Consider the following 13,039-nt stretch of genomic DNA (forward strand, 5'->3'; position numbering starts at 1 on the left):
CACAGGTGGAGAGAGACTTTGAAAGGGAATATGGAAAGCTTCAGCAGTGAGTATCAACCACACTGGTAAAACAGGAACAGTAGCATACTTCTCTGTTGTGCCTTCTTATTGCATCTTCCCAGGAAATTTTAGCCAGTTACGCTCTTCCCAGCAAATCACTCACTGCCCTGTAATTTCTAATTCTTCAGAGTTTCTCTGGTGGCTGGGTGTTCAAAGGTGTCCTAAGAAGTATTTGCAGTGGGGCTGAGCTTTGCAGATTATGGCAGCTCTAAAGTAAAGAGTGTAAAATTGCCAGAAAACTGTGGGGTCAGCGAACAGCTCAACACCTCTGGGGACAAATACTGGTTTTACCATACCGACTGTGTCACATAAGCTCACACTTATCATCTGGAAGCGTTTGGCTTTACCATTTGTGGTAAGTGTGAAGACTTAAGAATATATGTGACTTTGAATAAGAGATTAGCAACCTGAAAAGGTTGAAAACCATCTGAAAACAACCAGAAAAGGCTGGGCAGCACTGAACTTCAGAGAGCCTTGCCTGGGTATTTTTAACTCACAACAGAAGCCAGCATATTCAGCCCATAAATGATTTGTTGCGCGTATGATACACTTCGTATGATACACTTTGTTTCTTTCCAAGATTCAGACTTTGCCTTGTTCTCCCATCTTTCAGATTGGAAGATCAGACCAAAAAACTTCAGAAGGATATGAAGAAAAGCACAGATGCAGACTTGGGTATGTGACTGTAGGATACATAGACTGTGAACTTGGCCACAAAGAGATGAAGTGACTTTCTCAAGATCACATGAGTAATCTGTGACAAGTCTGGAAAACAAATCTAGATCTCAGTCCCACTCAGTTTGCTTAGTTACAAGGCCATCTGCGTGAGGGCTGCCGAGCAGTATCTCAACCAAGGGAACAGAAAGTATGTTATGGGCTTAGTCCCTGTCTCTTGAGCTGCGGCTTGCTGTGTGGCCTTGGACGAGTCACTCTCTTTTCTTTGCCTCAGTTTCTGCTGCTGAAAAAGGGGAGTAATTATTCCAGTTCTCACGTTAGACAGGCAGGAGCAGTCTCCAGCTGAGCCTGTTGGGTCGAGCAATGCATATTCACCTACTTCAATCGAGGGCATCTCATGCAGTCTGAAGCCAAAGGAAGGTGGGACGAGGCTTTGGGGGGTCTGCAGAGCACCACGTAGGCATCGCTGTACGTGTTTCACGCATGAACTGCTGACCTAGCAGCTCTCATTCAGGAATAACCCCGCTCGTTCCCTTGGTGGCTGCTTGCTTTGGCTTGACCTCGTGGCAGTGGGCGATGTAGGAAGCAATAAACAAGTCATCTCTGCGTGTACTGCCACAGCTGCCTGCGCGGGGGGACATCTGCCCTGCAGGTGTCCTGTCCCAAGGCACGGCAGCCCCTGCCCGCTCCATTCATAGCTTCTCTAGTAGGAAACCGGTGTGACCGCACCACGTGGCGCCGGCTTTAAAAGAAGATGGGAGAGAGGAGATGGAGCGATCTGGCAGAGGGGAGCTGGGAGAAGTGGATTCGGTGGATGCTGGTTATTGAACCCAGCAGGGCAGCCTGCAGAAACATGCAGCAAGGAGCTGTTTTAAACACAGATGGTTTTTCTCAGCGTGTGGTTTGGAGTAGTCCCTATTTGTACCGGGCCCCCACAGCTCCGGAGCCAAGGCAGATGCACCAGCGCAAACAGGTGTGGGCTGGACTGGTCCAAAACTCATCTCGTAGGAGTTCAGTTCACAGAGGGGCAGGGGAGTGGGAAGGAGCCCCACCGGGCGCTTTGCCAGCGGCAGGGCTGGCAAATTTGGGGCTTCCCATGATACAGGCTCTCACCTGTGCGTATGTGTGTGTGCGTGCTTGGATGTTGCCAGACATAAACATGGATCCCGGCTCTTGCCCGCACTCTCCCACCCTTTCCAGCACCGTGCTGGCACGTACGTGCGCTTGCACAGGGAGAGCGGTGGGAAAGGCACTAGGAACCGGTGCTGCCAGGAGTCCTTTCCAGGGTGAAAACTGCCCTTTCTGGGGACTCTGGTCATTGTCAGGGATCCTTGGTAAGTTTTTCCTTGTTAAGGATTCCCCTCCCCTCCCTTGCAGTGGGCGTTGTTTATATGGAGCATTTCAAGTCCCAGAGGAGCTGTGGGAGGACTTTCTTTTTCCGTTCTGCTACATGGCAGAGTCACAAATGAGCCTTGGCCAGATCCAGTAGGATCTGATTTCTCATTTAAAGGCATGAAATCATGAGTGTAAGGGAAGATTTTGAATGTGGTCTGGTGAGGGATGGCTGAAGGAGAAGGAGGTAGATCTGATCAAGCGCTGAGGACTGCTTTCCTCGCCTGGCAGTGCCCATTCCCGAGAGGAGATAGCTGTGCTTGCTCAGCCAACATCCAGCCCCCATATCCGACGAGGATGGCAGTTGTGTGTGTTGTGTTGTTGTTGTGTCCTCCCGAGTGTCTTATTTCTTCCACTGTACCTCTGTGCCCAGGGGGTTGATTATTCACTGCCTGCAAACACTCCACAGCAAACTGGACCTGGTGGCTTGAGTCTCCACCTTCTGCCAAAAAAGGCTCCGCTCAGAACGAGGCCAATTCCTCCGTCTGCACGAAAATGTTCCTGCGAGGCTCGGCCGCTGCCCTGCCAGCTGCAGCACCATGGCTGGGAACAGGGTACGGGTTATTAGCCGCACTCTCTGTACTGTGGCTAAAGATCACTAACCCCCTTCCCTACCCTCTTTCCAAATATGATCTTAAGGAGCAGGAGGATGTTCTTTAATTGGAGACAAAAGCTCTCCTGAAATGAGATGCAGGTGACCCACTGGATCACCCTGGCTCAGTTTTGCTCTCTGGAGCATGCCTGGCCGTTCTCCACTACTTTTATCATGATGCAAACAAGCAGTGACTCTCTAAAGTCACCTCCTTTAAGTGGAGTCGCGTCCTGCACGCTTTATGAGCAAAGCGCGGTACAGACCCTCCTGAAGCCCACCCCGAGGGGCAGGCGATGCTCTCCTCTCCTCTCCCACGTCAGTGAGGTGCCTGTTGAGTTTCAAGATGGGGCTCACCACCGGGCACGTGGAGGTGGGACCAGGGGATGCCCTCCCCGGCTCCTGGCTCCCTGCACACCAGTGGGGACGCAGCGTGTGCCGGCGTCTGCGACGCTGCCTTGGGAACCGCAGAGCCTGCTTGTTTGCTTTTTCAGAGCCGTACAGGTGAGGTCGTGATGCAGGGGAAGTGCCTGGCCCAAAGTCTCGCTGAACGTGCCTGAAAAACCCCGGTTTCTGGCCTCCCGGCGTGACCCCGCTGTTTGCCGCAGCTCCCCTCGCTACAGTACACTTTCAGTCCTCTCCTTGGGAAGGGAAACTAATTTTCCTTCCAGCTGAAGGAGTTCTGCCGTTCTTAACTCCGTCCCGTTTTGGCACAAATCCTTCCTCAGATGTGGTCACACATATGGATTATATCCCATCTGTTTAAAGGTTTAAATGCCTAAACCCTTAATGTTTGGATAATAGACGGATACGGTAGCTTTGTTATTCTGTAGTTAGTGTCTCGTTCTGCATTGAGCTTCCCAGCTATTTAGCTTCTGAGCTCTCTGTATAATTGTGTGTAACCTTTAAATCAGAATGTTTAACCCCTTGATTTATGATCTTAAGCCCCATTATTCAGATGACTTTAACTTTTAATATCAGAGTGAGTACAGTAGGAGTCTTTCCAAAGCTCATCTGTAGCACGGCTCAAGCATCTGGCTTTCTGATCTTAAACTGGAATAACTTCCAGCAACAGTGCTGACGAAAAAGAACGTTTTTTTTTTTTAGTACCCGTGACTTTTTTTTTTCTTCTTTATTCCCATTTATATTGATGCTTGCCTTTTTATTAATCTTTTTTTCCATTCCATACCTTAGCTGTTTTCTTGCTCTTTTGTAGTGGTCCTGTCATAGGGATTTAATTTTCCCTTTGAAGACCAAGTGTGTGGATAGGAAGAGAGATGTGTCTGATGGAAAACAAGCAAAAGTGCTTGGCGAGACGGGAACTGAAGCCCATCAGTGTGTGACCTGGTGTTTCTGGATTTCTTGGTGACAGTCTCAGGCTCTGAAGAGACTTCAGCCTTTGCATTTTCCCCTGGCTTGTGGGGTTGGTCTCCACAGGCAGAAAATTTAGGCTCATTGAGGGAAAGTGCTTAGCCAGCTTGTGTCTCTGCTGCTTGTGTAGTGCCTATTTTGAGAGTAAAAGAGAAACCTTGTCTTCCAGTCCTGTCAGTCTGGTCCTTTTCCACCAGCACTAAATCCACTTCAAATACATACTTTTGTAAAGCCATTTGAAAAACTTAATGGACTGTGATTTTTCTCATTGTGGAAGAGCTGTAGTGAGTCTGAGAGTGACACTTAATAGTCTGTCGAGAAGAGATGTATGAAAAAACCCATCTACATTTTTTTTTAAGAGAAAAGTGCTTTTGTTAGTCTGGTATTATTTCTGGCAACATCACAAGCCGTACATCGGAGTGGTTCAGACTTAACTTCTATAAAAACAGTTCTCTGGGTGTTTATGTGAATGAATTGGTGGCTCTTCCTTTCTTTTCTCTCAGTCACCAGTGAATATCTTCCTGGAAAGTTGTGCTAGACCCCACCTCGGTGGCTCAAGTCCCTGATTTTTGCCACGGTCGCCCTTTGCCGACGCAGGAGCCAGCCCTGGCAGTCAGGGGTTATGTGGCTGTCCCACCAGGCAGCCGCTGAGACGTGACCCTCTCCGCTTTCCTTTGCATGCTCCCGTTGCCCGCAGCCATGTCCAAGTCGGCTGTCAAAATCTCTTCGGACCTGCTGTCTAACCCCCTGTGTGAACAGGAGCCCAGCTTTCTGGAGATGGTCACGGCCTTCGACACAGCGATGAAGAGGATGGACTCTTTCAACCAGGAGAAGGTGAATTTGGGTTTGGCTGAAGAAGGGGAGACCTGGGTGTGCCGAGGTGCTGTTGGTATCTCCTCCTTCCCTTTTTGTCATCATCCCCAAGATGCTTCCCACATGAGTTCCTCTATTATCTGACTCTTCTTCTGACTCTGGTTGTACTGGGGATTGCAGCTCGTCCCAAGCCCGTGGGAGAAGTTTGCTGGTTTTTGGTTAAAGGGCATTGTGGTTGGGCTCAGAAGCCCACATCATCCTATGGTAGGCACTGTGCAAACATGTATCGTTGTGCAAACAGGCTTTTTCAACAAGCCTGACGTATAATCATCCCTTTTGCTTTCAACAGGTGAATCAGATCCAAAAGACAGTCATAGAGCCTTTGAAAAAGTAAGTACCAGCGTCGTCTTATGAGCCATATCGAGTGTTTGTCATAACCGTGTACTTTAGGGATGTGTATCATCGAAAGAGATGTTGTCAGGTTAGAAATCAGCCCTTCCTAAAGAGGTAATAGTTCACATCCCTGTGACAAAATGGTGTCCTCTTTGCTTGACAGCTGGGGCATTAGCTGAGTCCGTACCCTTACTCTGGCAAGTGTGAAGAGCTCTTGTGTCTTAGCCTGCCAGATGTCTTTATCTGTACTTTAAAGAACACCTGAGATGAGTAAGACTGAATGCATTACAGCATCCAGCTTTGCTCCCTTTTTATGTTTGTTACTACCAACGCTTCACTCCATCCAAAGGAGAAAAATCGACTGGGGAGCTCCGTTGCGGGCAGCAGGCACGGACAGTGCCGTGCAGCCCAGGGTGGTGAGCGTCTGGTTGGTTGAACAAATGTTTCCTAAATGAAAAAGTAGATGCTTTTAGTGAAAGTTCTTTTGTCTTTATAAATAGCATATCCATGCAGGAAGGAGAGAGACGTTACAGAGCCATCGTAGCTAGACAGTGAGCAGGTGGGAAGTACGGACAGAAAAACACCGGCGTCCCCCATCCCGAGCTGGTGACTGATCCAGGATGGGATGTCTCAGACCCTGGAGAAGGTCTTGCAAACCTCTGCAGGAAAAGCTTCGGACCGTGTGTGGTCTGAAGGGCCGGCGTGGGGCATGCGTGGAGGGGAGCCCACTGCAGAGTCACGCCGAGATCCACCCTGTCAGCGAGAGGAGAGGTGCCAGGGAGCGTGCGGGAGCCAGACCTCCCCCAAACCGTGCCTGTCCGCAGATTGCAGGGCTTGGAAAGAAATCCTTATCAGAGAGCGAGAGCCGGAGCTGTTGACAATATTGTTCTGGTAGCAGGTGTCCGTATTTTCCCCTGTTCCTTGCTAACTGGTGCCGTACGGTGCGTCAGTACTCAGTCGTGCCTCGGCACCGTGGCAATTTTGTCACCTAGGTCTCATCTGGTGCAATTCCCCTCTGTCTGCACAATTTCCACCGGCGTGAGCAGCCGTTACCAGTGTCACAGGCTGTACCCCCTAAACATTGAAGGAGTGCTTCAGTTGCTATACCAAACGTCTTCTGAAATCCTGAGATTTGCTATTTTATTACAAGAACAGAGCAAGCGAGCGAAAATAAAATAAAATGACTTTAATATGACAGTAAGTGTCGCAAATTGCTGAATAACAATTTTAGTTTAGGTTTGACACAGGGTGGGTTGTTTTTTTTAAGTTGTTGTTTCTGCCCAAATCTGAAAGTAAAATCTCATATACCACTTAGCGCATGAGGTTACAGTGTGTTTCTATCCGGGGGATGTTTGGTGACTCAAGTTTTACCTTGGTCGTCTATCCACGACGAGAAATTCTTGATTATTTAGGGAAAAAAAAATGAAGAAAGAAAGAAAGAAAAAAATCCCAGGCTTGTGCTGTGGAATTGTGTTGCTTATTATCTAGATTGTCCTCATGAAAGATACATTAACTTTTTCTTCCAGCATTCTGTTAGAATTGGAAGAGGGGCTTGTGTCTCTGAAATCTTCATGGTTTGGTTTTTTTCCCCCAACTTGTGTTAGCTGATGAAATGAAAGATAGAATACCTTTCCCTGCAAACCTTGCCTTGTGTTTTAAACCCTGGGCAGTGTATGGGGCCGTTAATTAAAGACAATAAAGCCATTTCCGCATCCCTGATGTCTTATTCTGCGTTTCTGTGGTGTTTGGCTGCCGCTCTAGATGCTGCCGTAGTACGGCAGGGGAGAAACCCTTTCCTGGTGCTTTGGGGCTGAGGCAGCTATGCAAGATCACGTTATGCTATTCCTGCTGTAGGGAAATATTGGGGAAATAGTAGAGTTTTGCAGGACATGGGGGCAGTTGGTTGGTTCCTCCTTGGCACCGGCGCAGTGCCCGGGAGCGCATCTCACAAGGTGTAATGCTCAACTCGCCGGTTATCGGTCCAGTCCTTAGTTAAATGTAAGGGTGTTTACTTCAGCGTCCCGGCTGCTTTCCAGTCTTGGCAATTCTCTGGAACTTCCTAAATTTCCATTGGACTTGAATATGGTATTTTTTCCCTTCCTGCCCTTTGGCACCTGCAAACAGTTGCTGCGTGCTCTTAAACAGCTTATGTTTCATCCTCGGAGTTGCTGCAGCTCCACACCGAGCAAAAAACATTCCTTTCCTTCCCTCTTTCTGACTCTCCGCAAGCGTAGGTATGTGCATGGCCGAGTCCTGCAGCCAGGAAGATTTCTGCGGAGCCCAAGGGTCCATTTTGAGGCTAATGAGACGCAGGAGAGAAATGCAGAGCTTGCACCTCCCCTTGTCCTGCTGGCAGATAAACCCCAGCAACGTTTCTAGGGTAAAAGTTTCAGATTAATGAAAGCTGCCTTGAGGAGCTCTTCTTATTTCCAGTTAGGTATTGCTTCCCCTTGCAGAGAGTCCTCCCCAGCCTCTCCCAAACTTGCTTTGACCTAGAAAAAGGCTTTTGCTGCAACAGCTGCACTTTATTACATCTTCACTGGTGGTCTTTTATAGTTTATTAGCCAAAGAAACAGATAAGTATAATCCAGGCAATTATGATTAGTGGTAATATATTGTAATCAGAGGCACATGTGCAGCAAAATCTCCATTCAGTTGTCCAGGGATAGTAGGATTCAGACAAATACTGGAGAATTTGTGAAACCATGTAGAAGAAAGCAGTTGTAGATTGAGAGGGGGGTGGAGGCTCGTATTGTTTAAGTCCTTCTGCTTCTGGGGACATCGGGGTTATTCAGAGTTTTGCTTTTTGAGCCCCAAGAAGCCCTTGGCTGGGAATTGCTCATTTAAACTTCAGGGAAGGAGCAAAGCTCTAATTAGTGCATATTTCAGCGTGTGGGTTGGGCAAGGAGCTGGGGTGGCTGGGAAAGGTCAGGAGGGATCCGCTCTCCTCTTTGGGAGCTGCCTGCATGAATTCGCACCAGATCGGCGGATTTGGGGCAAGGGGGGAAAAAAACAGCTGCTTTTTACTTCACTCTTCCAGTTCTTCACTCTGGCTTGGGTGAGGAGTGAGGTGTATTGGCTGGATCGGGGATTGGTGATAGACTGTGTACTGTCATCTTAGTATTACATACTGCGTGTCAGTATTTAAGGAAGGAAGCAGCTTAAATAAGCCAGGTGGTTTGGAGATTCACGGGCTTTAATGCCTTTCACGTTTGGAGCCCATTTTCGGTGCCGCAGGGTCTCAAGTTAACAAACTTTAGCTGCCTGAACCTCCCCGAGCATCGGGATGTGGTGGTCACCCTGGTGCGGTAGCATCCCCTTGGCTTGCAGCGTGGTCCTGCTCCTGCAGCCGACGCCAAGGGGCTGCTGCAGGACGGGGAGAGCCTTTGGCAGGGGTATCGCAGAGGGTGCTGCTGCCCTGGGTGCCGTCAGCCGGGGCTGATGGGTGTCACTGCAGCGGGAGGTCCCAGAGGTGCAATCCAGGAGCCGTTCACAGCAGATCGATGTATGAATTCAATTAGAGCCGTATGTCAGCAAATATCTGGCGGCGATAGCAACTGGTGCTTGGCATCCATGGAGCGGGGGGGGTCATCTTCTTCTTCATCTTCTTCTTCTTCATCTTTGTCGTCTTCTTCGTCGTCTTCTTTCTTCTTCTTCGTCTTCTTCTTCTTCTTCTTCCCATAACCCTGCCATTAACATCAACCCTCGAGCTGCATTTCCTCCCCACAGCCGAAGCAGATAACCGGCCGCGAGCAGCCCCAGGGGTGCCGGGGACCGGAAGCAGGAAAAGCCGCTTTCATGTCCTTAACGAGCCCCTAATGAGGATTTCGTGCACAAAGCTAGCCACATGGCTGCCGGGCCCCCTCCCGCCGCACGGGGCTCTCAGCCTAATCCCCAGCTCGCTGCTTTTTTGTACCGTCGTCTTCATTTCTGTTCCTTTTCGCTCTAGTCGGAAGGGCTGGTTTTCATTTCCCCCTTCCTGGTGGGTGGACGGGCCCACGACGGACGTGTGGGCACGGGCTGAGGAATGGCAGGCATCCCCGAACATAGCCCAGATGCTTTGGCCTCGCGCTGAGCCATCCTTGTGCCTCTCCAAACTTCCTCCTCATCTCATCCGCCGGCACTTTCTTTTGCCTCTCATGCTCCCCAGCTCTGTTATTCCTTTTTCCCCTCTCTGGTGCCAGCTGTAGATCCTGCCCGCTTCCTTTTGCTTTCCTTATCCAAGCCGTTGTCCCTGAAATAATGCCATAGGGAAGAGCGCACGTGCATGCCAGCCTAGTCCAGCTCGCGGGGCTGCCAATGAGAGTGCTTGAGGCGCTTGCAAACGGGGAGAAATAAAGGTTTTACCATTATTTTTCCCCTGTCCCCAAGCCCGAGCACCTCTTACGCATTGCTGACGCTAAAAATGGGGGCTGGAGGAAGCCGCAGGGTGAGCATCGGGGATGCATCGGGGCAGGCGGCGGGGACGGAGAGGGAGAGGAGAAGATGGGCGGCTGGGGGAGCTCGCTGCGGGCAGGGAGGTGATGGGATGGTCCCGCTCCTCGAGCATCCCCGCCAAGAGCCGCTCACCGGGCTCGCCGGCAGCCTCCCGCCAGAGAGGGAGAGAAGTTTTCAATTTTGAAGCACCAGACTTGTCAGCTGGGCTGACTAACGAACGAATCCGGCACCGACGGGAATCCTGGTGGCACTTTTATCTTCCCTGGCTGTGTCTCTGCAGCCCCATCCTTTAATTACGGGAAGCTGAAGGGAGGTTGGCGTGGAGATGAGGTGACAACATGTTTTATAATTCAGAGAATCGGGTGATTTATTTTTTTTTTTTCCAAGGCTAAACTGTCATCCGAAGAGGAGTTCACCGGTACATTCCCCCTCTCCCCCCCAGCAGCAGGGAGACAGTAATTTGTATTTTCTTTTAGTTATCCCTGCGTATCTCCCCTCACCTGCTCCTCTTAAGCCGCCTGTACTGTAATCCCCTCTCAGCAGCCTTGCCTAAAAAGTGACAGGGAACAACGGCGGCTTATTCTGCAAGCTGCTTTCGTGGCGGGGGCTCTAATGCCCTGTGCTGCTGTTTTACCTTCACTCCTGCTCTGTGCTTTTAGCACCATACCCACCAAATTTTCTTTAAGTCGGCTTCAATTTTCTTTGCTTTGTATTAAAAAAGAAAGTATCGCGTAACAGAGGGTGGCCCTGGGGATTTGTGAGCGGTTACGGCTGTCAGACCCTCTCATCCCCTACAAAAGCGGGGTCTGGGTGGAGCGTACGGAGGAGGATGGTGCTGGGCTTATCGATAAATATCCACGTCTACTATAGGGCTTTTCATCCCTGCTCCTCGGAGCACTTGGCCGCAGGAGGACTCGTTGCCCTTGCGCTGTGCGCGGGGGGAACGGATGGGTGAAACAACCAGGGTTTGCTTGTGAGGCTTCCCTGCTCTTGCGGAAATGCTGAAATTCCGGGATGAGTTGTTCCGACTTCACTTCCAGAGGGGCTGATACTGTCTGGATGTTGCTCACCACCCACGGCACTAGTGGCGGTCTTCGTCCCTTGTCCGCTGGCACCACGGCTGCCGGGAGGGTTTGCGATGCTTCGCCAAAGGCTTTGGAAAAGATTGGAGATCCTCGCAGGGTTGTTCTTGCAGGGCTCGGGAGACTGAGGGATGTGTTTGTGGATGGCAGGAGCTTTTGGAGTGTTTGTGGACGGCCTTTCTGCCAGGCTTTCCACGAGGAGCATTTGTAAATAACATGCATGAGATATTTGCGAAGACACTGGGGTGATATGTGAAATGCTGCAGTTTATTAAGTCATCGGAATAACTTGGCAGTGGCGGAGCCCGTATCTCCCTATCACCCTTCATGGGTGTTTACCACCCCTGGCACTTGGCTTGAGATCGTATTTCTGTACGTACGGGGAGAAAAACCCGGGCAGGACTTCAATGTGGGCAAGAAACCCACTTCTCGCTGAACTCCAGGGGAGTTTCAGAGCTGCTGGGTTAATAGGGAATTCATATGGAGTAATTCCTTCGGGAGCCGGAGGCAGCTTTGCCTCAATCCAGATCAATCCAAGGAAGGAGCATCCTTCCCTGCTTGTGCTGAGCTAATCCTGCGTGAAAATTAAACCAGGTGACTCACAGGGAGAGCTCGGTCGGCACGGGGAGAACTCATTCGGCATGGGGAGAGCTCTCTCGGCACGCTGGCGGTGTCTGGAGGAGCCGCGGCTGGCCCGGGCCTTCCTGCCGGTGCCGGCGGTGAAGGACCACCTCACCGAGACAACCTCAGCTGCCACTTGGGGTTTGCAGGCGACTTAGAAATCCCCATGCCGCTTCGCTGCTCGGCCGCGGCTGCTCAGGAAAAACTCAAGCGAGTTTCAGTTTTGCTGCTCGCAGCCCTTAAAACCCCTCGAGCGTCTCTGGGGGGGTGGTTCGAGCCCCCCGGCACACATCTCTCAGCAACCCATCGCTTAACACTGATGTTTCCAGCACCAGGCTGGAGCCTGGGGTACCCGTAGCCGGGCGGCCGTGCCCGGCACGGCTGCGGATCCGGGGAGCCGGCACGGTGCGTTGTGTTAATGGCAGCTTGTGGAGCTGAGCTGCTCCCCCCCCCGAAATGCAGCGTATAATCTATGCATTAAAAGTCCTTGTGAGACAGTAGTTGCTGTGCCTACACGGTAACAGCCTCTTCAGATCCAGTGCTGTAGCTATTTTTTTAAAGCGCTGCCGGAGTCCTTCCATTATGGGCTGCAAAATCGCACCAAGTTGCTACTAAGAACAAAAAGGGGGGGGGGGGGAATAAAAATCAAGCCTTTTTCCTTTTTAAAACCAGATTTAACTTCAAAGTAAATGGAAACTGTGTCGCTAATCGTCTTCTGCGTTCTCACTTGCTGCGTTTCAGAGCTAAAGGGTTCGCTCTTCCCCTGCGGTAGCGAGTTTGTAAGATGTAAATGGCTGCGTGCTAATTCTGTGGTGTCTCGTGGCTCTTTTAATGTATGAGCACCATGGAAGTGCCGAGCATGGGAGAGTGTGCAAGCGAAAGGGCTCAAAAGCTGGGCCACCAGAAAAACGCCATTTAAACGCTCGTGGTGGGTACCGACACGAGGCTTAGCATTTTTGAGGCATCTTCTTGCTAAGCGTTTTTCCAAGAGTTGAAGGATGCGCGGGCAGTGACGGCCACATCCAGGCCAGGCTGGTGGCTTGGCAGCTCCGGGGGGAACAACCACGGCTCGGCGTTTGGTGCACAGCCCCCGTGGAGACCAGGGAAGGGAGGATTTCCCAGCCCCGGGCTGTCTCCTCCGATGCCTCCCAGGCCCAGAGGTGCATTGTGGAGGAGCAGCTCATTGCGGAGGAGCAGCTCGGCTCGCCCCCGTAGCCCTTAGTGAGCTGCAACTTGCTCCTGCCCTGCTTTTGGGAGCGATGCAGAGAGGTAAGAGGTTGTGTGCCCTGTTACCAAACCTCCCCCCATCAGGGGGATAACACAAAAATAAAGCCGAGAGCCGCTGCCCCGACGGGATCCTTCCTTTCCATTGCCAACTCATTAATAATTGGGAGAAATTTCTGCAGAAGCTGCAACGGCAAGCTGCCGACATTAAGTGTGCGCCGTTGGCAAGGAACGTCTGTGCTTTTATACCGAGGAGACCTCTCAGCCTGGGTACCCCTTCCCTTCCTCCGTGCAGCCCCTCGCTGCCCATCCTGATTTCCCTAGCCCTCTCGTGGCATATTTTTGGACCTTATGTAGAGGGAGGAGGTATTTTAGCAGCAGCC

The 13,039-nt window shown here is 50.9% G+C and overlaps 1 protein-coding gene across 2 annotated transcripts in view; it reads left to right on the forward strand.

Moving 5' to 3' along the window:
* BIN3 (bridging integrator 3) overlaps positions 1-13,039 on the forward strand; it is a 41,871-nt gene that overhangs the window by 18,017 nt on the left and 10,815 nt on the right. The window contains exons 3-6 of one of the 2 annotated variants that reach the window (XM_059831529.1): positions 6-46; positions 674-735; positions 4,785-4,921; positions 5,250-5,290. In XM_059831529.1, the coding sequence (XP_059687512.1) occupies positions 6-46; positions 674-735; positions 4,785-4,921; positions 5,250-5,290 (281 nt within the window). Of the gene's footprint in view, positions 1-5; positions 47-673; positions 736-4,784; positions 4,922-5,249; positions 5,291-13,039 lie in introns of those variants that run through there. The other variant, XM_059831530.1, reaches the window with a different exon arrangement.

Source organism: Gavia stellata, chromosome 31 (genome assembly GCF_030936135.1).
Source record: "Gavia stellata isolate bGavSte3 chromosome 31, bGavSte3.hap2, whole genome shotgun sequence".
Taxonomy (NCBI): domain Eukaryota; kingdom Metazoa; phylum Chordata; class Aves; order Gaviiformes; family Gaviidae; genus Gavia; species Gavia stellata.